The sequence below is a fragment of the Rhinatrema bivittatum genome, chromosome 3 (genome assembly GCF_901001135.1).
Source record: "Rhinatrema bivittatum chromosome 3, aRhiBiv1.1, whole genome shotgun sequence".
Lineage (NCBI taxonomy): Eukaryota > Metazoa > Chordata > Amphibia > Gymnophiona > Rhinatrematidae > Rhinatrema > Rhinatrema bivittatum.
The window spans coordinates 384,031,526-384,056,684 of record NC_042617.1 but is presented as its reverse complement, the minus strand read 5'-3'; the positions used below and the strand labels follow the sequence as shown (position 1 = coordinate 384,056,684).

General features: G+C 41.2%; 1 protein-coding gene across 3 annotated transcripts in view; it reads right to left on the bottom strand.

Annotated features, from left to right (window-relative positions):
• Positions 1-25,159, bottom strand: part of COL12A1 (collagen type XII alpha 1 chain) — a 359,822-nt gene that overhangs the window by 86,309 nt on the left and 248,354 nt on the right. For all 3 annotated transcript variants that reach the window (XM_029595614.1, XM_029595613.1, XM_029595615.1), the window contains 7 exons: positions 22,606-22,735; positions 20,733-20,872; positions 16,679-16,808; positions 10,049-10,191; positions 5,288-5,417; positions 2,337-2,479; positions 1,004-1,133 (listed from right to left, as the gene is read on the bottom strand). In XM_029595614.1, the coding sequence (XP_029451474.1) occupies positions 1,004-1,133; positions 2,337-2,479; positions 5,288-5,417; positions 10,049-10,191; positions 16,679-16,808; positions 20,733-20,872; positions 22,606-22,735 (946 nt within the window). The remainder of the gene's footprint in view (positions 1-1,003; positions 1,134-2,336; positions 2,480-5,287; positions 5,418-10,048; positions 10,192-16,678; positions 16,809-20,732; positions 20,873-22,605; positions 22,736-25,159) is intronic.

The window sequence follows — 25,159 nt, the reverse complement described above, 5'->3', positions numbered from 1 at the left end:
TGGCTAGAATTTAGCTGGTTAAGTTAGGGGCATTCCAGGGGATGAGTTAAGTTAGCCAGCTAAGCCTAATATTCAAGGTTAGCTGGATAACTTAGCTGGCTAAGTCTAGTCAGGCCAAAATCCTATCCTAAGTTAGCCGGCTATAGTTATCCAGCTAATTTTAAAATTACCGGCTACATTCAATTGTTTGAATATACTTCCAAAGTTAGCCGGATTAGTTTGTGCAGCTAATTTTGCTATCCAGACTGTGTCTGAATATGGAACCTCACAAGTAGTTGGATAGAAACGATATCAACTAATGATTAAAATAGAGGTTTCTATTAACAGATTATATTTTTGGTGGATAAGCACCAATCTCCTTTTTAATTTGCCTTTATCTGCCCTTGACATTGTCACCTGCCCCTAATCCCCCTCCAACCCCAGTGCTGCTCATTTATCAGTAGGGGACTCCCCAGTAGGATACTTCCCATCCCTCGATGGCACATCCAGGCCCGACTGTCCCTGATATGTAAGGGATCTGATCCCAGTACTGCCATGTCAGCTCCACAGTTCTCCCCTTATACTTTTAGAACTAATGGGGATTGGATCAACTCTGGCTTTCATTTTACCCATCTCTTTAACTCTTCTGATACATTTTGCAAGCAATTCCTTTTAACTTCTGACATCCACCAAGAATACTCATTGACCTTATAGTATTTATTTATTTATGTATTTATTTTATATACCACAATATCCAAAGTTCTGTGTGGTATACTGAAACAAAACAATCATAAAAACATACAGATATATTATCTGAACAAATAAAAATCTGACAATGCATACATCACATGTAATGATAGATAGGTAAGGGGGGTTCATATTATTTGTGTCTAGTTATTTTTTCTTTGTATCCCCAATCAAGCCTAAAGTTATTTCCCATTTCAATAAATGTAGTGTCTATTAACAGAATAGTACTTCATCACAACCAAGGTTTGTAACCAATGTACATTTCAAATTAAATTACCAGTTTTTCCATGTCCTGTCAATTGTCCACCATCACCATCTGCATAGACAGCCACAACAGTAATTTTGTAGGGGGTGTCAGACTGAAGTGGTTGGAGCACCGCAGTGTTTATTCTACCTGGCACCGATGCCTAAAAATTAGAAAGTGTAAAATATGTATCCTGGGGAATATAGACTAAAGATCACCCACCAACAGAGATTTTTTGCCGAAATAAATGTGCTTTAACACACTTTCTTCTTAGTGTTTGGGTAATTGTCAGGTTCTTGTGGCCTGGTTTTGGCCTCTGTTAGAAACAGGATGCTGGGCTTGATGGACCCTTGGTCTGACCCGGCATGGCAGTTTCTTATGTTCTTATGTTCTTTGGAGATAATTTTCAAAAGGAATTACATGCATTATCTGGGTTTTACCCACATCAATAGGCTTTTGAAAATTGCTACTTTTATGTGCGTCACTCCTTTGAAAATTCACTCCATATGGCTGAATCATCAAAAGGTTTAACGCACAAAAATAGGCTTTTGAAAATTGCTACTTTCATGTGCCTAACTCCTTTGAAGATTAGTTCCATCGCTTTCATGGTAGGGTAGGTAACAGGTTTCCATGCTAAGACAAATCTTACACATTCTAAAGCATGACAACCTCCACAATAAACATGTACTGTTGACATATGTTACAAAGCATTATGTTTCAACTCCTTTTTTATGAATACTGTCAATCGTCTTGTGAATGTTTTGAGTAAGGCAGTATATCAAGTTCAGCATATAAATAGATAAATGTCAGTATTTGAAAAATGCTTATTAGGTTTTCCATATTGGGTTACCATTTCAGGAGTCAGATTAGATGGAGAGTAAGTATACATACAAGACTCTACAAAAATATTTTGACCGATGATCTGGTCTTTTAAAAAGAAATCACAAACTATTCTCATCTAACATAGATATGCTGTTCTCTCTAAGGAGCCATTATAAGAAGAAGCTGTTTCAGAACATCTTGCTCTAGGGTAGTTTCTTCCAGAGTGCAACTAACCTTGAATAGTAGCAATATTTTCAGGGAAACTAATAGCTTGTCTGGTTTTCACTTTTGACAGAATTGTAAACAAAGACTTGAGTTTTCTTTGTGAAAACTATGTGAATACAAACTTCAATAGCAGAGATCTAGACTAAAAAGGCCAATTAATTGCTTGGTTTTGACTTTAACGATGTTCAAATACAAAAAGCAATACCTTATCCAGAAAGTTACTCAAATATTGTATAACAAAGTCAATTTTGCTGTTTTTAGTTATACAGATGATTAATGTTTCTTCCACAATGCATAATGGAACAATAACATGACTTACATATTCATCGATAGGATCTCCAACAGTTGGAGAATAAATAATTTTGTACTGGTAGACTTCTCCATCAGCATGGTCCCAGGATACTGAAAGACTGTTTGTTGTTTCTCCAAAAACTTTCATGTTCCTTGGCCCACTGCGAGGCACTAAACGAGGAGCAGCCAAGATAATTAGTTTGAGATCAGTGACTGAGTTCCTCAACAGTGTATCAATCTTGAAAACAAATTAGTAAATGTAAATGGTGAATGCAATGCAATTTGGGTAACTATGATCATAAGTCAATAAAACATATAAGTGTATTTTAAGATCAGTGCTTTCTCCTTTTATTTTCCACTGCTAACTTCATAAGTTAGCCAAATCCTTATGTCATGACTGCCTTAAGATCCATTCTCAGGCAATTATAGCAGACGAAAAAGAGGTTTACTCATCCCTCCTGGCAAGGCTCTTCCAGGTGGTAAATGATTTTCTTAAGCCTGTCTCAACCAGACCTTCCTCAGTAACACCTCCTAATCTGGAGTGTAGCTCCTTGGTTAATTTCTTCTAAGAAACAATTCACAGGGACCCAGATACTGTGCATAAGGAACTGCACAACCACCCCAGGGCCTAACAAGTGAGCCATGGCTTTTCTTCTCAGATATTGGTCCCTTCAAATTAGAAAGAACTGAGAGCAACAACATGCTCCCTTGAGCCATCCTTCCTCCCTGCCACAAGCTCTAGGTGACCTCTTGGGACTCCTGGGACAAATAGTCAATTCTTCACTTTCTGAGGGTGACATCCCAAAATGTTTCCTAACAATGCTCGTGTAGTCCTTTCTCATAAAACTGTCACTCGACCCATGTTATCACATTAACTACAGACCTTTCTCCAACCTTCTACTTGTAAGAAAAGTGATCAAACTTGTGATCCACGCCCAACTGGTAGACTTTAACTGGTAAGAGCCTCCTGGATCCTCTTCAATCTGATTTTAAGTCCAACTGCAGTACAGAAACTATCTTGTTAGGAATCCTGGATGACTTCTTGATAGGGACTGAGTCTCCCTGTTGAATGTACTCAGTTTCACAGTAGCTTTCAACAAACTTGACCATATAATTCTGCTTGATCACCTAGCTGATTCAGGGATACATAACCATGCCTATACCTGGTTAAAGTCCTTTCTGCTGGTGTGGCAACAATTTGTGCAATTATCTGTCCCAGAGAGGTCATGATTCAGTGTTGTCTCGCATTGTCTTTAATGTCTATATCTGTCCATCTTGCCTTGCTACTGATTAACCTCAATGTCACCTACTATATGTATGCAGATGACATCCAGTTAGTGATTCCATAGGTTCAAACTGACAGGAAGCAGGTACAAACACAAATAATTTTCTAGCAAAAATATTACAGTAGTCTGTCCAGAACAGGCTCAAGTTGAACCCTCATAAGATCAAAAGTCTCTGTGTCAAAAAGCCCTCTATTCAGACTATCCTCTACTTCTGCTTAGTGAAGTACTTCAGTATACAAGCTCAAAAATGAAGAGTCTTGGTTTCATATTCAACAAATCCATAACACATCAAGGCCAAATCTCATCTGTAAACAAACAGCCATCTGGCAGCTGTCATACATTCATCAGCTATGGTCATTATTTATTCTTAGTTCATACCTTTTCATTGCTAGCTCAATGAGAGTTACATTCAGGTTTTCCTATCCCTGGAGGACTTACCAATGAATGGTTACGTAGGTCGCCCAAGGTCACAAGGAGGACTAGCAGAATTTGAATCCTGGCTTCCCTGCTGCTCTAACCACTAGATTACTCCTTTACTTCTTTATTCCACTATCCTTCCTCCATCGATTTAGTCACTGTAGTCTATGCATACATCTTTTCTCATCTAGACTACTCAACCATGATGCTCTGCAGGTTATTATATTGCCTCCTGCATTATTTCCTCCCTGCATTTATTTCAATTATTGCAACCTGCTAAGGATTTGCTACTGTATTTTCATTGTGCATCATCTATTCTGTGGGTTGTTATTTTCCCACCTTGTATTATTCATCCCCTTATTTATTGCAGCTAATGCAACCCACTGTGGACTTGTTACTGTATTGCCGTCTTATACAGTCCATCCTCTAATTATTGTAACAATTGTAATTCACTCTAAATTTCTGGAAGTGCAAAATCTAAATCCAATAAATAAATGAATGAATGAATGAATGAATGAATGAATGAATGAATGAATGAATAATGGCAATAAGACCGTTCAGTCTAGGACTTCCCAAACCCATTCTAGTGACACCCCCCCCCCCCCCAGCCAACTGGATTTTTACAATATACATAACAGGTATGCATATACTAGGTCTCCAGTGTATGCAAATTTATCTCATGCATTTTCATTGTGAATATCTTGAAAATATGACTGACTATGAAGTCCCTAGGACAAGTTTGAGAAGTCCTGCTTCAGATATTGCATACCTGAATCTGGTGTATGCAGTTATCTCCAAAGCATTCCTATCTCAGCTACTAAATCACTCTCATGAGTTTCATGAGTTTTAGAATTAGGCAGAGCCTTGGACAAAGCCACAGGGGTTTAAGTCACCAAGATACTCTGAACAACAATTGTCCAGCTCTATAGGTCAATATTTCTAATATAAATCTCCTCCCTCTTATTTTCAGTTATGCTAAAGCTGTTTTAGAACTGTCTTCCTGTTTACTTTAGAGATCTTTATTAGTGAGAAAACAAAATTCTCAAGTAAATGCAATATTGGAAACTAGCTAATCAGAGTTACAAATTCAATACTCCAAGCTCCTCCTCAGAGGTATCTACTATGTCTTAAAAAATTCAGTATAATTTATAATGAATCTTCCCCAGAATGGCTCAATAATGTCACAAGTCAGTGTTTCTGACACAATAATTGTCTATCACACTGGTTTTTAAATTCATATTCTGAGAGGTATCAAAGTAGAAAAATCATGTCTTACAGGTTGTTCCTTCTCCTTCGCTTGGATTTCCTTCTCCATCTGCATATAGAGGCACAACGTTCACATTGTAGGAAGTATCTGCAGTAAGACGCTCAAGAAGTACCATGCGGGTGTTTCCTGGTACTACAACCTGGGTGGATGAGGCAATTTTCAGAGTCAGTTTATCAGCTGCAAATGTTTCACTATAATAGTTGCCATCCTCATTATTCTTGCTCCTAGGAGGCAGGACAGTTATACTATATGAACAAATATTGATGTTACTTGGAAAACTAAACTGAAGGCCATGTTCTTAAGATTTTTTGTTTTACCCCAGGTCTCTTGCTACACAGTCCACTGGAATGATTCTATTCATTAATAAATGCTGCTTGCTGTGACTTACTCAAAGAACCTACACTTCAAATATTATAGCCAGAAGGATCTTCAAATCAACAAAAAGCTACAAAATCCTTTAAAACCAGAGGTTTGAGAGTATGCTCACATAATGACGAGACAGTTACGTATAGTTCAGCAAACAAACTGTGTATGGCAATTGTTCACTGGATTAACCCAAAATGTTCTCGGCAAGCTTCGGAGAGCTTCATCATAGAATTAGCGACTGTGTGAGACTTTGCATTGGAATAAAAGATACAGAGGAAACAAACTGCACAGACATGTCTGACCATCAGAGGTTAGAACAGGGTTATCCATTAACAACTGCGTGGGCCTCTCTTGCAGCGACTCAGCTTGTGACACTACAATATCCTGCAGAACTGCATTATCTCTAATTCTGGCAGTGCACATCGAAGAACAACAGCAGTAAACGGAGCAGAAGGCATTGCCATTGGCTAATGTCAACCTTATGTTCTTATGTACTAGAATATCCAGTATTAAGGTTAGTTCCTTTTTGCCCAGTATTTCCTCCTATATCTTTGATCTTCCAGCTCAACTGGAATTGGGGAAAAGAGGATCTGGTGCCATGAGCCCTGCCAAACCCACTAAGCCCAATCATTGTAGCAATAGCCTTCGGCCGGGCAGCCATGCACTAGGGCTCCTTCCAGAACCTTGCCATCATGGGCTTTAAATCTGGACACTAGGTATCACTGTTTCATGATGACTGGGACTGCCCCCTCCTCCAATATCACTCCCCCATCCCCCTAGGCTGAGAATAACGCTGCCTTTATACCATCTCTACCTCCATTCAACCCAAAAAGTAGAAGACATGAGTTGAGAATGCAATCCAGGTCTGCCACATGGCAGTACATAGCAATGAGTTACTGAGCTGGCCCAGTTCCAAACAATTTATGATATTTTGTGGCTGGTTCCTTAAGTGCAATGTGATTTTCCTGTAACACAAGTCACCATTGCCTAGTAGATCAGTGACTTATTCTTAACTCAGTTTAAAGTGGAACTCTGCTAAACTACCTTGTGACTTACAGATTATATTTGCTGAGTTTACTGTATAAAATTTCTTTTAAGTATTAAAGATATGATTAATCCATTTTGCAATTGGAAAGGAGGCTGAAGTGAATGGGTAATTGAGCAGGCCAGGGAATAAAAATATTTGCTATCTGAAGCAAAAGCAGGGGCTACACAAGTCAAATAGAGTCGAAGTGGGCAGTACTAGGCATATAATGATGCATTTCAGAACCATTTTGCTCCAAGCTGTAGAATTCATTAGCTGTTTAATTTCCCCATGTATGATTACTCCTTTTTTGGCCATGCAAAGTGACACTGTGATATCAGTTCCCTTTAGAAAAAGGTAGGGAAACCTCACTGAGCATGCGCCAGCTATGATTGCAGTCTGAAGACAAAGAGAAGGAGGAAACAGTTGAAAGATAAGGACGCACCAAGTAATCAGTTTTTTCCTCTAATATCTCCAATTGCATATTAACGCCAGATTGGAACCGCTTGACAGTTTTTCAACCGACATATAAGCCTTAATTAACACATAGTATTTTCTTATTAAAATATGTTACCGTACTGTGTTGGCACATGAATAATTTGTAATCTATACCAATTATAGTGTTTTTTAGGGGGTTTTTTTCTTATTGTACCTTTCTGTAAACCGTTGTGATAGTGAATTAACTTAACGACGGTATAGAAGAGTTTTAAAATAAATAAATAAAATAAGTAGAAATTGCCTGCCTACACATTTATCTCTACGTAGCTTCATTTACATACCTGAAACACTTATTAGTCCTAGCTCCATAGTATTCAGTGAGGACAACACTAGAACTTACATACATAGAAAAAATAATGCATATAACAGTCACATAACATTTTGCCAGTGTCTTAGCAAGTTGCAGTGCATGAGGACCTGCTGACACGAAAGGGCTAAATGTGTCTTAATTGAAAAAATATCCCTTTTACTATTTACTGAACCTTTATCCAATATCCTTCCCTCATAGTTGTCCTCTTTATGAAGGGTCAGTATTCACAGAACATTAGCCACGCCACACACCTTCCCTTACATGAAATCCTCAAACTTGTATTACTGTCATATCTTCATACTCTCTCAATCCCCTTCCACATGGGTCAGAATGGTTACAGGCGTAGGTCACATCTGTCATACACAAGGGTTCCAGTGCTGCACACAATACCCTGCATTCCCAGCAGTCATGGCACAATAGAGGTGATACTTTTATGGACTGATACCATCAGACAGACAATGCATTCCTGGAGTATGATGATGTTAGTGCCTGATAAAATATCAAGAGCTTTACATGCCAGTCCAGTTGCTTTTCTCACTGCAGCACCATGCTAATGCAACAATTCGCACAATATCATGTAGCATACTGCATTCAGGGGTAATTTTGTAATAGCCCACGTAACTTATCTGCATTTCTGTACTATCCTCAGCCTTGTTCAACATCTATTTATAACCCCTAGGTACCATTATTTCTACCTATACAAACTTAAATTTTAAAGTAAATGCCAATGATAACAGTTACTTTTTCCTATAAAAAACAATTTACCCTTGACGAGTCTATGTTAAATTGTCTGAATGTTGTAAGTTCCTGGTTAAGACAAAACCATTTGTTTTGAAATCTTGCTAAAACAGAAGCCATGTGGGTTAATCAGACACCGATCCATGATGAGCTGACTAATCTGGTAGTTGATGGTGTTTTATTTCCATTTATTGACACCATTTCAATAGGGATACTATTTCATTCCCAACTATCTTGTAAACCGCAGTTGAAAGCTGTCATAAAATGAGCATTTTTTAAAACTAGAATAAGAATGCTACAGTACATTCTGCCTAAGAGTGACTCTCTCATGGTTGTTCAGGCTTTCATCTTAATAACTGTGGATTATTGCAGTTGCCTTTATGTAGGCTTGCCAAAATATTCACTTAAGGCCTTACAGCTGCTACAAACAGCAGCAGTGCGATTAATTGCTTCTTGTTCTGTTAGAGATCATATTACTCCCGTCTTGCTGCTTATTGTGCAACGTGTTGTTTTTAAGATGTTCACTCTTGTTTATAAAGCTCTTCAGAGGAGGGTCCCACCTATCTTGCAGCTCAGCTTGTTAAATAGATACCATCTCAGTCACTCCATTCTGCACAAAGGCAGATGTTGAATGTTCCCTCTTTTAAAGAGTTTCATCTTCGGGTTACCTGTGGCTGTGCTTTTTCATTAGCAGGGCCATTTCCATGCAAAGGTTTGCCTCTTGAGCTTCGGGAAATAAAGGACTGTTTTTTGGGGAAAAAGCTAAATGGTTACTTATTTGATGATTTTATCAGCACTTTCCTTTTAATATTAATTTCTGAGATATTTTAAATGTTTCATTTATTTTATTGAATTATGTTGATTAGTTTTATTTTATGATTATTTTTATTATTTATGTTTATATGTGAACTGCTTAGCATGTTTTCTATTACAAACAGTATGTTAAAACGTTTAATATACAAATTTTTTAAATCAAATTTGCATGCGTAAATTCATGTTGAAAATTATCCCACCAAAACTACCCATAGAGACTAAATTGTGCATGGATGGTTTTTTCCAAACTTTAGTCACATACTTTTCAAAATGGAAACGTATACACATAGGGCCTGATTTTAAAAAGCATTTACATGCATAAAACTGGGTTTTATTCGAATAAATGCACTTTACTCAAATAAGGGGACTTTTGAAAATTGCTACAATATATGCCATTGAATTGTCCATAGGGTTTACTTCTGTAAGTGCACTTTGTGTGAGTAAATGGCTTATGAAAATTGCTACGATAGTATGCCACATTTATGCATGTAACTCCTTTGAAAATTACCTCCATAAGTTCTAATCTTTTCCCAGCCCTGTGCCCAGAATGCCCCTGCTCAGTGCAGGTAAACTTACACACATACAGGGTGGACAATTTTATAACAGACCACTTCCATGGATAAAGCACTGTTTTATCTGTGGCAAAGGTGCCTTGACACTTACTCTCCCTATGGCTAATTAACCCATGTCACTACTAGATGACAGCACTACAGTAGCATTAGCCATCATATATCTTTCATATAATAAAGTTATGAAAAGCCAAGCATACACATTATGGGCTTTCAGAAGATGTCAGTGATACCAATTTATTAATAGGCCAGTTCCTGGTTAGGGCACGAAGTTCAGGAATAATAAACAATTATGGCATACCAGACAGAGGATGCATGCACTGTCTAGAGTCTAATCAGTTATTTAGTACAGTTATTTTGCTGTTTTCGGTAATTTACAATCACCTTAGGAAGTAAGTTAGTAATGTTCTGATTGCTTACACTGTAAAGCATGCTAAGATAAAGTTACTCACACTCTCTGGCGGCCTTGTGGCACGTAATGGTGCATAGCTGACTCTGTACTGCTGCACTGGTCCTGGTGCAGGTTCCCAACGGACATTCAAGGTGTTGGTGGTGGGATTGTACACTTGAATGTTTCTAGCTGTTCCCTTCACCACTAGAACCATTGAAAAAGAAAAAAAAAAAAAAAAAAGCTTGTACAATGATACATACAATTTTCTATTTTCTCCATAGACCTACCCAGCAGATTAATCAAGCATCAAAGAAAAGGGCCAGTTTATTGTGTAAGGAACCTTTGGCCTTCTTACCCAAAGGAAAGACCAAATTATTAAAGGGATGCAGAGAGTTGGTGTAAAGCAGAGGTCTGGATTTTGCTCCACGTGGGAGAAGCAGATGGTTTGCTCAGAATCTTTATAAACCCTTGCCACCATCTTGGGGTATGGATTTCTTTTCTAGATTTCAGTCTGGATTCCTAAGCTAACTTTTTAAGGGTGGCATAGCCTATGCTGAACTATTTTGATTCTTTTTCTGGGTTAGGATTCTGGGAGAAGTAAGGAGACAGAGCTCCTGTCCACAGTAGTCTTTGTCCATGTTTTGGTAGCTATTCTAGTTGCCTGAGGAGGAAGTTCTTTTTCCACCCATTCCAACCTCTTGTTGGGTTTATTTGTGTAACCGAGAACCCCAGGACCCAGGGGCTCAGATGCTGCTGGCTTGAGGAGCGGTGCCTTTTCTTTTGAAAGGTCTGGGGGGGGGGGGGGGTGAGAAAAGACGTCATCAAGGATGAATGGACTCACATCCATCTCCAGGAAGAAGAAGAAGGAGCTAAGGACTTTGTATGAACTCAGGGAGAATCACTAGAGAAGAGAAGTGTACTAAGGTACCCATTTGGTGCCACAAAGCTGGGAGTGGAGAAAAGTGAACACTACAGGGAAAGGTATGAGAGCCGGAGCTGTTGTTGCTGATAATATATATGTGGATAAATGTTTCTTCCATTCTCATGGATTGAAACTGAGGGTTAAGAAGTAAAAAGACCATGAGCTGAGGACTCCAGTGGTAGAGAGAGAAGTAATTAAGGAATGAAATTACTCCAGAAATTGGCTGGAACAATAGGAGTATCTGTTTCTGAAAGAGGTGGTCACAAATTTATTGAATTTCAAGTTGTGAAAAGCGAGTGAAAGTTTTTCACTTCTGAGTCAAAAATAAATCATCAATTCACGTTTCCAACCTGGTTTCCAAAACTGAGTTGGACCCCAAAGAGTTTCCAGCCTGGTTGTTGTTGCTGTTAAGAGAAGAGGCCTTCAGTGCTGTTTACAAGGTGTGTGAAGAAACACCGGGATGTGAATAATACGAAAGGGCCTCAAAGCTGAGTTGCTTCCACAGGGGATCTTGGACTCTCAGGGGCTGATTCAATAAGATGCACGCTGGAAAGGGGCGCTCATATTGAGCGTCCGTTTTCCTAATGTGCACGCAGCCACATCCCCTGAATCCGAGGGACTGCACAAAAAAAAAAAAGGGCGCACTAGGGGAGAACTGTGCGCCCATTAAGGCTCAAAAGGATCGGGTGCCCACAATTGCTATGGACGCTTAATATAAGCATCCATTTTTATCCCGCTTCTTCAGATGCGCTACTTTGCTGAGGCTGTTGAAGACGTCCAGAGCTAAGCACCCCTTGCTATGGGCGTCTAAATTGTGCAGCCAGAAGAATTTATTTTTTAATCAAGCCAATATACATTCATTTCTCAAGACCGCAAGCAGCTAATTTAAATGTCACTACAATACTAACAGGACACACAGAGGACCATATTTCTTTTATTCTTCATGAGTATTTGGCTCATGAATTGACTTTACGCCACCTCCAGGGCTGGAGTTAAATTTGTGGCATTAAAACGTGTGCATTGGGTGCCCTGCGATTTCCTGCATTGGCGGGTAATAGCTAATAGCCTCATCTGCATGGAATTTACATGCGCTGATCGTTATAGGCTACACATTTGTTTGGGCACGAGTTTTGGATGTGCTAATCACCTTATTGCAATGGGAGCTGGTCTAACATTGTCCCATGTGCAGACGCGTTTGCTAGGCTGAGTGCACTTTATTGCATCGGCCCCTCTGAGTGGTATGCTATCCTGGTGAGATCTTTGCTAACAGGCTCTAAACTTTGAGATATGAGTCTTTGGGTTTCAAAGAATGTCTTTTCCACTCAGGGTTAGAACTGGATAATATTATGTACATTAATTCCACCCTGCAATGTTGTAATGTCTAAGAATACTAACATAACATAGTAACATAGTAGATGTCAGCAGATAAGGATCACTTGGCCCACACATTGTGCTCGGATCGACCTTACTCAGGATCTGCTAATCACCCTTCCTTGCCCTTATCATTATCTTCTGCAATCCACCAGCTGTCAGCTGTACAAGGAGATTGCTTTAGTCACTTGGGGATCTGTTGGGCTGAAGTACCTATGACACATTTCGGAACACGTGGGCTTGTTCATCATTTCTTGGAAACAGCAGTCTTTTCCTGAATCTTCTGTCTGATTTTCTCCTGAACACTGCACTGCTCTACCAGCTAGAATGGCTGTTTGCCCAGCTAAAAGAATAGGTGAATAGGGTATAAAAATGTATTTTTACTTGATAGATTCATTCTATTAAATTCATTTTCTGCTAGTAATAAACTTGAATCCAAAATTATGCATGATTGACTATTTTGCTTTCATAATACTCTGAAAAGATTTAAAAGATTAATATGTTTTCTCTCTGTTAGGGCTATGCAAACCTCCTTCAAAAAGGTTCATCCCTAATTTGCCAAATCTACAAATAAATTCTGCAGATTTGTGAAGCTCTACATAAAAAAAAAAAATTTGCACGAGGAAAAATTCATTATGGAGTGAATTTTCAAAGGAGTTACATGCATAAAAGTACATATAATGAGGGCATTTTCCAAAGCCCATTTACGCATGTAAAATCTTTTGAAAATTCAGCTCTATGGCTCTTTCAGAAATCCACAGATTTCTTCAAATCTGTGAGGCTGCCTGGTTCACGTTTGATTTCCAATTGTTCACATAACCCTACTCTCTATCACAGATATTGGCATAAAGTTTTCTTTTCTCAAATATCTGCCATCACTTTTTTATCTTGATAGAGAAATGTCTGCAGATCTACAAAAAAAAGTGAATTGAAGGATAGAATCAGAAAGATTTTAGTTCATGTCATGTGCATGGCACAGATAAATTAAGAAGGAATACATATAATCATAAAGGACAGAGATTTTATTTTAAGCCTAAACTGTTTTATTTTCTGCGGGAAAGAATTTGGAAGTGAAATTGCAAGATTAATGTAGAAATTAGCCATGATACGAGAGGAACATTCTTACTCCTGTGAAAGGTGCCAAGGCACACATAAGGGCCAACTTGCTGAAGTCATGCAAAGTCCCTGCATAACTTATTTTTCCTGTGGGAGACTTGCACAGGCATAAAGAATTGCATTTATTCCTAACTTAGCTTAGGTGCATGAAAAAAGCTGCACGCTAGACCTGTCCGCGTAGCATTGAGGACATTGTGTAAACAACTTATCCTGCTTCCCGACTCCACTCGTGGCAGGAACAGACAACAGGCAGCTTTGCACGTGCACACAGGATGCTGAGAGGAGGGCGTAGGAGGACAGTAACTGGAGAAAGGAGTGGAGGATCGGCTTAAAAATGTTGTGGAACGTGGAGGTGGAGCTTTGGTGTCTTTAGTCTTGTTTGAGTGAGTTGTCCTCTCTGTGCCCTGTGACCCTTTGTCATCATCCCCTTGCTGTTGGCTTCTATCATGTCGTTTGAGTGTGTGCTGTGTGGGTCTGTGTTGTCCCCTGTCTAGTCAGTAAATGTCATAGAGTTCGAGTGGCAGGAGCAATGTGCCTGAGTGTGACCTGGATGCGGCATGTGAGTGGATGGGTTATGTGGGTGCAAGTGGGGTGAGAATGCCAAGTATGCAGAGTGGGCTGATGGGTAAGAGGAGTTGGTACAAGAGTCAGGAGGAAGAGGGATAGAGGAGAGTGAAAAGGCCTAGTGCTAGCACTGGGAGCAGAAGTAGGGAGAAGGGCCAGAGGACTGAGAGAATTTATTTATTTATTTGTTGAGTTTTATATACCGTCAATCGGCGAAGCCATCACAACTGTTTACAAGAATGAATAAGCGGGAACAGGAGAGGGAAGGAGGTATGGATGTAGAGGGGCACACAGGCACCCCTTAAAAGAGAGCAATGGAGAGGAGAGGCAGGAAGAGGAGGAGAGAATTGGGGAGGAAGTGCAGAAGAAGGAGGAGGCTAGAAGGTGGCACAAGTAAAGCAGGGAGGGCATCAGCAAAGGACTGGGGGGGGGGGGGGGAAGGAAAATGGGAGAACACAAGTCCATCACAAGCCATTTGTGTGCTGTGCAGAATTACTTGTTTGCATAAATAATTCCTCAGAGTTCCTTACTCAAAAATCCACTGAGCGGGAAAGTTATTTGGATAATTTTATCCAGATACTCAGCAGCACTTATCCAGATGAGTGTTCCACTGACTTTCCAGGAAAAGTTATCCAGGTAACTTTAGGTCTTCTATTTGTGGAGACCGATTTGCCCGCACAAATTTATACAAATGGTGCTCAATTTATAGGGTCCTTCGGTTTAAACCAGTTTTCACCCATAAATTCCCAGATTTTTTTTTTCCAAAACTGACAATTGGTGTAAACCTATTTTTACTCTAATTTCAGGCTAATTAAAGAGCAGCTCCAGAACTGCAGCGTTTCCAGGTCTCCAGCAAACTGCTGGAAGCAGGTGTGGGACAAAGCACCTGCAGTCTTTCAAGTCCTGCCCTCCACCAGCGAAAGCACTCGCCCTCCAGTGCTGCTGATGTCCTGTTTCAAGTCCCACCTCCCCCCCCCCCCTACCACCAAGCAGCCAAGGCAGCATTTGAAGTGGGCCATGCCCACCAGAAGCATTTCTTGGCCCACAGAACTGAAGTAGAGTTGCTGCAGAGCTCGGGCGCCTCAGCAAGCATGCTGCCGAGGGAGAGGGAAGATATATCTGGAGCCACCGGACGTGAGGCTGAATACCGTTGTAATGGGAGGGGGGAAATGGAGATTCTCGTTAGGGGTGTGGGGAAAGAAAGGGACGAGTTAGGCAGGAGACGGGAGCAGAGATAGGGATGCTGCTGCTTGGGAGAATCTGCTTAATATTGTATTTTCCTTCTATCCACCAAAGTAAACTCCGATATTTACTCGGAAAAATAATGAGTCACATTTTCCCCCCAGTTTTCACTTGTCATAATGAACCCTGATAAATTTCCGGGAAGATTTTTAAAAATAAAAAATGGAAAATGAAGGTCCCTAACACTTTAGTACTATCCTGGTAACTCGGACAGCCCGCCTTCATCACACGTCTAGCCCCAGCGCTTTGTGCCTGATCTGTACAACTTTTGAGCTGACAAAGTTATCCAGACAAAAAGGAGATATATTTCAAAGGCAAGATTTAAGAGGTGAAAAGGAGATTTTCCCTGCATACATTTTTGAATATGGACCTGTCATTAATATACATGGGAGCTCAGTGTTTTCAAATGGGAGCATCCAGTTCTGTTAATGTGGAGACATGCCATGTAAGACCCTAGTGGATAGCAAGCTGTTATACTCAGTCAGAAACAGCTATTTACCTAAGTGTTAACAACATTTAGTGATTCAGCCCTTAATGTTATGTTCCCAGAGGAGCCATAACCTCAATGTAATCTCTCATCCATAGGATGTTAGGAGACGCCCCTGTCTTGAACCTTCATCAGTCCCCATTACACCCAGGGGCCGATTTTAAATTTTACGTGTGCGGGGTACATTTGTGCATGCTACCCAGCATGCACAAATGTACACCCGATTTTATAACATGCGTGCGCTGCCGCACGCATGTTATAAAATCCAGGGTCAGCGCGCGCAAGGGGGTGCACACTTATGCACCTTGCACGCGCTGAGCCCAAGGGGAGCCCAGATGGCTTTCCTCGTTCCCTCCAAGGCCGCTCCGAAATCGGAGCGGCCTTGGAGGGAACCTTATTTCGGATCCCCCCCACCTTTCCCTCCCTTCCCCTATCTAACCCACCCCCCGTTCCTACCTAAATCCCCCCCTACCTTATTTGATGGAGTAACGCCTGCCGGCCGGCTGTCTATGCACAAACCTCCGGCACGGCCGCTGTGCTGGAGGACTTGGGAACGCCCCTGGACTGCCGCCACGCCCTGTGCCCCACCCCCTGCCCTGCCCCGGCCCCGCCCCCGGACCACCCACTTTTGAAAGCCCCGGGACATACGCGTGTCCCGGGGCTTGCACGTGCCGCCGAGCCTATGCAAAATAGGCTCGGCGTGCGCAGGGGTAGGTTTTCCGGGGTTACGCGCATATCTTTCGCGCATAACCCTTTGAAAATCTACCCCCCAGTGTGTTCTCTGAAAGAATTCTTGAAAGTAACAGCCAGGTCCAACCCTGCTTAGCTTCAGAGATCTTATAATCAGAAGCCAGGCAGTAGTTGCAAGATATTCATAATTAATATCCACAATTTCTGCACACAAAGAATAAACATGTAACGATAACTCTTTGGCCTTTAATGAATCCAAACTATTGTGAACAGAGTCCCTTTTGGTAAATTTTACTTACATGTTTTTCCAGTTTCAGACATGCGTCCACCATCTCCATCAGAATAGACTGGAAGTACTGTTACTGTATATTCTGTATCTGGCTGAAGACTCCTAAGAACAGCATAGTTGGTATTCCCTGGTACTGTTGCCTATTGTAAAAAGAGAAAGCATGTATTGAAGATAAATATAGGTGTTTCAGAATCTTTTATGATGGTACAGTGTAGGGATGTGCAGAGGGACGCCATACGTTGCATTCGGGATGCAGATTCGTCAGGGAGCAGATACGTTGCATTCGGCCGTATGGCGCCCCGTTGCGTTAATATGGTGATTTCTATTCATGTCCCAGCTAAAATTAAAATTAACTACAACCCCCCACCCTCCTGACCCCGCCAAGACTTACCAAAACTCCCTGGTGGTCCAGCGGGGGATCCGGGAGCCATCCCCTGCACTCTCACACCCTCGGTGCCGGTTTCATCATGGCGCCGATAGCCTTTAACCTACTATGTCACAGGGGCTACCGGTGCCATTGGTCAGCCCCTGTCACATGGCCATCTGCGCCATCTTGTACTCCTACCATGTGACAGGGGCTGACCAATGGCACAGGTAGCCCCTGTGTCATAGTATGGGCAAAGGCTATCGGCGCCATTTTGATTACTGGCAGCCGATGGCCCGAGGGCAGGAGATCGCTCCGGGACCCATGTTGGACCCCCAGGGACTTTTGGCCAGCTTGGGGGGGCCTCCTGACCCCCACAAGACTTGCCAAAAGTCCAGCGGGGGTCCTGGAGTGACATCTACATAGAAACATAGAAATAATGGCAGAAAAGGACCAAATGGTTCATCCAGTCTGCCCAGCAAGCTTATGGTAGCATCTGCCACGCCATACAGGTCACCTCCATACTTAGTTTCCCAGACTGTCAAAGTCAGAGCCTTTGTTAGTTGCAATCTGAGTCCAATTCCCCCATTACCTCTTGCTGCTGAAGCAGAGAGGAATGTTGGCGTTGCATCACAAGTATAAGGCTTATTGGTTAAGGGTAGCAACAGCCGCATCAGCAAGTTACCCCCATGCTTATTTGTTTTTCCAGACAGTAAAATTCAATGACCTTGTTGGTTGCTGCCTGAATCTAATTCCCCTTTTCCGCTTTATATCCTGCCTTTAAAGCAGAGAGCAATAATGGAGTTGCATCAAAACTATGAAGGTTTATTGGTTAAAGGTAGTAACTGCCACACCAACAAATTGCCCCCATGCACTCTTTTCTTCGTTTCCATCCTTTAGCCTTTAGAGATCCTCAGTGTTTATCCCATGCCCCTTTGAAATCTTTTGCTGCTTTTGTCTTCATCACCTCCTCCAGAAGGTTTTAGTGCCACATTGTACAGGAAATCTACTGAGACTAATAGTTATTTACATTTTCATAGCGCACATCCTCCTACTTTGAAGCTCGATCTATCCATCAACCAATTTTTCCGCTTACACCAGATTTGTTCTCATTTAGATGATTTTTGTTTGACCGATTTTTGGCTCAAGGATACCACACACTTGAATAAAGAAAGCCTACTTGCAAGCACATTTTTCGCACAGTAAGTGGCTATTGCTACCTAACCAAAAATCTACCACCGAGCATTTGACTTGTGTGTTGCCTTTTTCTCCTGGTATAAGCAAAGTATGTGGTGTGATTCGCCATCATTGGCATTTGCTGCTATTACATTCAGCATTTAAGGAACCTCCACATTTCACTTTTACACATGGTGCTAATCTATGGGATAAATTGGTACATTCAGGTTTTGTGCGTGACACTATGTTAACATTTGGGTTTCTCCCAGTCATACCCCTTGTGGACATTGTTTGTTTTGCCCCAATTCGATGTGCACAGATTCACTATTACCCCAAGTGGTTATCAGATCCATTTTTTCAACTCCATGTCAAACAAATGGGGTCTTCTATATTATTAAATGCCATTGTGAAAAATGTAACATTGGGAAAACTATTTGGGCCATCAGTACAAGGATGAATGAAAATCACAGCTGCTTGAACAGGAGTCGCTTGACAGCATCTATTGTCCCACATTGCTTTGAGTTTGGGCACAAGTTTGGGTGTTTTTGGAGGCATATTTGATTCATTTCAGATTTAACAAAATGAAACATAAAAGGACCTCATTCAGTTCAGAATGCACATTTGTTTTAAACAAGTATACATCGCTCTAATAGGTGCTTCTACAGAAATGCAGGCGGATTTATGCATAAAGCACACATATGGCAAATAGGTCAAAGGGTCCGATTTACTAAACTTTTTTCCCATAGATACAGAATGGGGATAAAAGCCATAGTAAATCAGACCCAAAGTATTTGCTGAGACTGTTGCATGCATGTGTTGTATGCATCAGCCAGGACTTCGGTGGCAGAGTGGTGGCTGAAGATTGAGGTGGCAAAGGTAGCAGGTGGGAGGGTTAGGGATGTAGGAGTAGCCTGGTGATTAGAGCTTTGGCATAGAAGTCTGTTATTATTGTTGTGGTTTATATTCTATTTCTAGTAGTTTTATTGTTTTATTTGTTCTTATGGTTTTATTGAATGTATTCTGGAGTTTTTGTTTGCAAGGGATGATGTACATTTATTTTGTAATTCGCATTCATCAGTTTTCTGTATATGAATGGAACAGAAATCTTTCAGATAAATAAGTTTTATATGTGTAAATTGAAATTTCTGATTTTAAAATTGCATTACTACATAATTATATAAACCATCTTGGGTGCTAGTTGGACTGATGGGATACAAAACAAATTTAATAATTTATATTCCACTTTTTGGTACTTCAAAGCAGATTACATGCAAGTACTGTAGATATTTCCCTGTCCCCAGATGGCTTACATTGTAAGGGCTTCATTTACTACATCATTTTTCCCATTCACTGACGGTAACTTTGAAACAGTCGTCCGGGCACACATGTTCGTACATATGCCAGCTCTCGTCCACAGAGACGGCTATTGCACAACATATGCGCAAAGATGCGTTCATGTTATAAAACAGGCTGAACATGTGTATATTTTGTGCGTGACACTACTGTTACATGTGTATATGCGCATGAGTGTGCAAATCCCACGTCTATTGTGTAAATTGGGGAAATTTTACAAGGAATGCGTGCCAATGCCAATCCCTCTTTTCCCAGTTTGTTCCCAATTTGCCCAGTTTAGGGATAGGACTTGCAAACCCCCCCTAATTTTATAGCCACCTTTCCCACCCGTTAGCCCCACTGCCTGGCCTAAATGTTTTTATTTTACTACTTACACTTCCTCCATAGCAGAATAAATGTATGCCGCAGGGGACCCCTGCACACACCTATGCGTATAAATATTTGCATGCACATTTTTTGGCCAAGCTCCGACACACCCTTTCTAAATTAGGCTGGAGCGTACCTTCTACGCTCCAGCCTAATTTAGAAACTTTTCACTTGTGTGTGCAGCAGGAGATACGCATTTCCATGGGCAGCTTATAAAATTCGCCTGGCACACACACCAGCCCAACTTGTGCTCGTATCTCCTACTTCCCCCCGCGCACACAGGGCTTTCAAAATCTACCTGTATGTTTACAGGAAAAAACATTGTAAATAAGGTTCTAAGTTTGTACCTGAGGCAATGGAGGGTAAATTGACTTGTCCAAGGAGCAATGACAGAATTTGAACCCTGCAGCAATAATTCACAACACTCTGTTCTAACCACTAGGCTACTCTTGGATGAATGTAGACATTATAGAGTCTAGATTTTTTTTCAGGACCAATACAGATATTGCTAGATATAGAATTCTGCATTAATGTATATATGGTGAGACAAAGAAAAGTCACAACTAAGCTAAGCAGTTATCAAAGGACATACATACATTTATAATTAAGAGATAATCTGGACACATTAGAAATATCATCAGTCCTGCTTAGTTTTACAAATATATATATTCTATATGTACTGAACGTAATGAGTGAAAGTGGCTCCATCAAGCAGTATTATATCCTGTCAGAGCATTAAACAAAATGAAATAATGTAACCTACTTGATAATTAAAGTTCATAATAAGACTAAAAAGTATAATTACCGTTTCCTCTAACCCTCCGTCAGTGGGTACATATAAGATTTTGTACTGACGAACATTTCCTTCTGCATGATCCCAACGGACATTCAGGGTGCTGGTAGTGGGGTCGTACACTCTGAGGTTTCTTACTGTGCTGAGTGGCTCTGAAATATACCACAACTGCAATTAGGAGGTGAAAATCACACTATTTGTATTTTGTCTAATGTTTGTAGCAAAAACACATAGAGGCCAATATTCAAGGTCATTAACTGGATAGCTCACATGTTATCTGGCTAAATACCAAGTTTTCAAAATTGTTGGCACTTATCCAGCTGACGTTTAAGTCATTATCCAGCTGAAACGTAGCTAAACAATTAATGAGTATTTCAAAGGCATGCTGGGGCTAGGACAAGTTGGCCAATGAACTTATCCAGCTAGCCAAATAAGTTAGCCAGCTAACTCAAAACATGCCCTCAAGCAGGTCTACAGTTATTGGGTCTTGTGCCGCCAAATAACTTTAGCCTTAACCAGTTACATTCAAAAGAATATAGCCAGTTAAATGGTGAAACAGACTTTTTAAAAAAAGAATGACAGCACTCTCCTAAGCTAAGCTATAGCAATGGTCCCTCCCGGGCCTAGCATCCCCGCCCCCTCAAACCCCTCTAAGTGGATTTAAAACTAAAAATGGACGTGGTCTGGGCCAGCCTTCCCGGTTCCTCCGATTCAATATATATTGCCACAAATAGCCCTCCTATACCTCCTTCGCACCCCAACAGCACCCCTCCCAGTACCTTTGACAATCTCAATCTTCAGTGAGATCGTGATGCACAAAGATGGGAGGGTTAGGGTTGGAGTGAGGGTGGCGTGGGGTGGATGAATGGAGACAGGTAGAGCAGAGCTATTTGTGGCATAACTATGGTGAAGCAGGGCAAGGGAGGACCCCTTCCACTTTTACTTTTTAAATCCACTCAGAGAGGTTTGGGGTGGTGCTGCTAGGCCCGGCAGAGCCCATGTTACAACTTAAGTGGGGGAGCTGCCATTCTGGGCACTGGTCCCATGAGGTACCTTTTAGAGTCTGCGTTGCTACCTTCTTTTGAATATAACCTAAGGCTAAGGCTAAACTTATTCAGCCACACAAGGTCAGATAACATTAAACCTAACCATCAATATTCAAAAGATAGCCAGTTAGAGGTAAAGTTATCTGGCTAATGGGAACCAGATAACTTTAAACGGGATATTCATTGGGACATTTATTCTCTTGAATATCCACGATAACACATCTGACTAACTTTAACCAAATACGTTATCCACTGGAGGCCTTTCTGTATATTGGCTTCATGGTTGTGACAGTGTTTTAGAGAAATGCAGTTTCATGATCCTGGAGATGGACTCGAGGGTTTTGCTGGAGGCGGGGCAGGATGGAGTGGGACGTGGTAGGGGGAGGATTGCGTCACAGACTGCCCAGCTCGTGATGCTGCGCTGCTGAGAGACATGCCGCTGGGCAAAAGGTCCATCTCAGGACCCACACAACTCAGGCACATTTTTCCAGGAAACAGAACGACACGTCTCCTTACAAGAAAAACGAATGCTTTGAAATGTATTTTTCCAATGACTGTTGTGCAGTGTTTAATATACTGACAGACTGTTTGTAATTGTGAGGTAACCTATAATAAAAAGGGGATTAGGTACTTAAGGTAAGCCAATGAAAATAGAGATTTCATGGCAGGCACTCGTGGATAGATTTTGGGGGAAAGCGATGTCTTTCGGTTTCCCATAAGTGAGCAGCACAGAGCCCTGAAACATCTGCGTGAACCAAGCAGGACTACATGCAGAAGTGTTGGACACATCTAGACAAATGGGGGATAATTGTAAAAGGAAAGGAAGCTGCATGACATACTGGTCTTCCCGCTGCCGGTAATCCATCCTCCTTCTCCATCTGCGTAAACAGATGCAACAGCTATGGTATACGGGGTATCGGGCTGCAACTTCTGTAGCACAACATTGTTCATCCTTCCTCCTACTGTAGTCTGCAAACAAATAATTTGAATACAATATTTTCTCTCACACACACCACTGTGGTAAAAGCAAAACAAAGCAAAAAAATCCCTATTAATGTGATACATGTTGAATATATTTACGACCAGCCAGGTGCTCTCACTCAGTGACAAGGTGGGCAGCAGAGTTCATAGATTTGTAGGACTCTGAGAAGGGTCATGGTGTCAGCATTTCTGTTATGGCCTCTGCAACTGAATTAAGATCACCAACTCTTTACACGTAGGTCACCATTGGTGTTAAGTTCCTATCAGCCTGAGATGGATTTGAACTGGTAATGTAGAAGACTCTAGTGCCTTCACAATTCCCAGTGTAGGGTCGTAGCCAGAACTGAATTTTTTAGGGGGAGCTAAGTTTAACATGGGTGGGCACTGTGGCCAGCTCTGCCCCCACCCATTACCCCACCCTATGTGGCTCTTCACGGCAGTGGGCTACTGTATCTCCTGTCTCTTTACTCTCTCCTTGCCCTATTTCTGCTGTTTCCTACTTTTCCTCTGTGGTTAAACCAGCTACTTTATATAACAGTTAATCTCTCAGGCTGATGAAGAGCAATTATGTAAATAGGCTTCCAGCCAGTGCAGGCATTCCTGAACTTTTCAGGGGCTGACAGGAGACAAGATAAATAGGATGTCCATTCGTTTAAAACAAATTAGACAATTTCAACAAAATTTCTGAAATTTCAACAAAATTGTCTAATTCGTCATGGTTTGGGAGCGCTCAAAAATGAAAGAAATGTTTCCGAAATTTCAGAAAAATTCGTATTTTGTGTTAGTGCACACTAACTCCCATTAGTGCGCACTAACACGAAATTCAGGAACCTCGTAAAAAAGATCCCAAACCGCGGAAAAAATGAAATTACCCGCGGGGGACCCTAACAAAACCATAAAACGAAAAAAAAAAACCCGATACACATCACTAATAAATAATTACTTGCCAAAACTAAACAGAAAGACTTTGATGGGCTCAGACTTTTGCAGGCCTAGCCCAAGGGCAGTGGTGTTTCCCACTGGAGTTAGTCCCCTTACAATGATTCCAATGCTTCTAGGCCCTCTAACTCCTGCACCTTTAAGGGGCTGACTGAGATGGGACAAGACCCTGCTGCTAGGGATGAGTGCCCGAGCCCAAAGCGAGGAGGCACGGGACCTCAAGACTCACTCGTAGCTATGTCCCTACTCCTGTGGAAGACCTTGATCCTAAGGGAGGGAACAGTAACTGGCTGACAAATATATTTCCCCAAAAATGAAAGCTGGGACTGATATTGCTTCTAAAAGACATTGTTCCTTTTCAAGCGTCCAGTCTCATTCTATCACAGATAAGGCTGCAAACTATGGGGTCAACGTACTGAGCCACATTAAAACTAGCCATTAATGCATGCTAATGGATGATTGTAACATGGGCATCATCACTCACAAAACATCAAGTTAAATGCCGATTTACTAATGGGTATTAAACTCAGTGTTGTGGTGGGCAATACTGCCGACGCGTTAACACTGCTGATAATGCACAGCTCACTATTTTTCACGTGCATTTTGCTGCTGAATAAATATCCCTTTCGAAAACAAGGAAAAACAAGGTTTGGCCCTCCCTCCTCCGCTCGGGAAAACATAATTACACTGCAGGGACATGTAGCTAACTTTTTACCCTACAGATGGGTTAACATAAATCTCATTGCTTAATGGAATTTACATGAACTCATTTTAAATAATAATTAGCTGATCTGAATGCATTTGCATGTAGCTCAGTTCATTCATATTACTCTCCTATCAAGAATCCCACAAAGGGGTAAGTAGGGGCTGAGGAGGAACTTAACGAGAACAAGGTGGGGGGAGGCCCTGGATGGGCTTGGCTCATCCGTGCCGGGTAGACCTGAGCCCCAGCTTACTGATGGAGGGAGGAGCATCGGAGGGTCCCGGGAACGCCTAACTGAGCTTGACAACCCAGCCTGATAGGCTCTGGCCACAGCTTTGTGATAGGATCACATTTTTTTTTTTTTTTAAATTTCTCAGCTAATAGTGTGCACGATCTGCCAAAATGAAAAACAGCTGAAAACGCTTGGTGTTCTTAGGGCCAAGGCATTCATTTTGGGTAAAACAAACCAAAACAAAAATTGGCTTTTGGTTCAGATTACCCATCATTTCTAAATGAATGCATACCCTTAATATATCTTTCTGAATGGCCTATATCAGGTTTCTTTAGAAACTTTCTAATATAATGCCACTGTTTAAGGGCCTGATTTAAGGATTAGGGGGAAAATTGCAGTGACATCATTACTGCCAGATGTGTGGCTATTTATCCCTCTCAGCAATTTTGCAAAACCGTGGTCAAAATCTCTGTCTAACCAGTATACCTCCAAGTCCATCTTCATTTGTAAAATGAGTTGCATTAAGGAGATTTTGAAA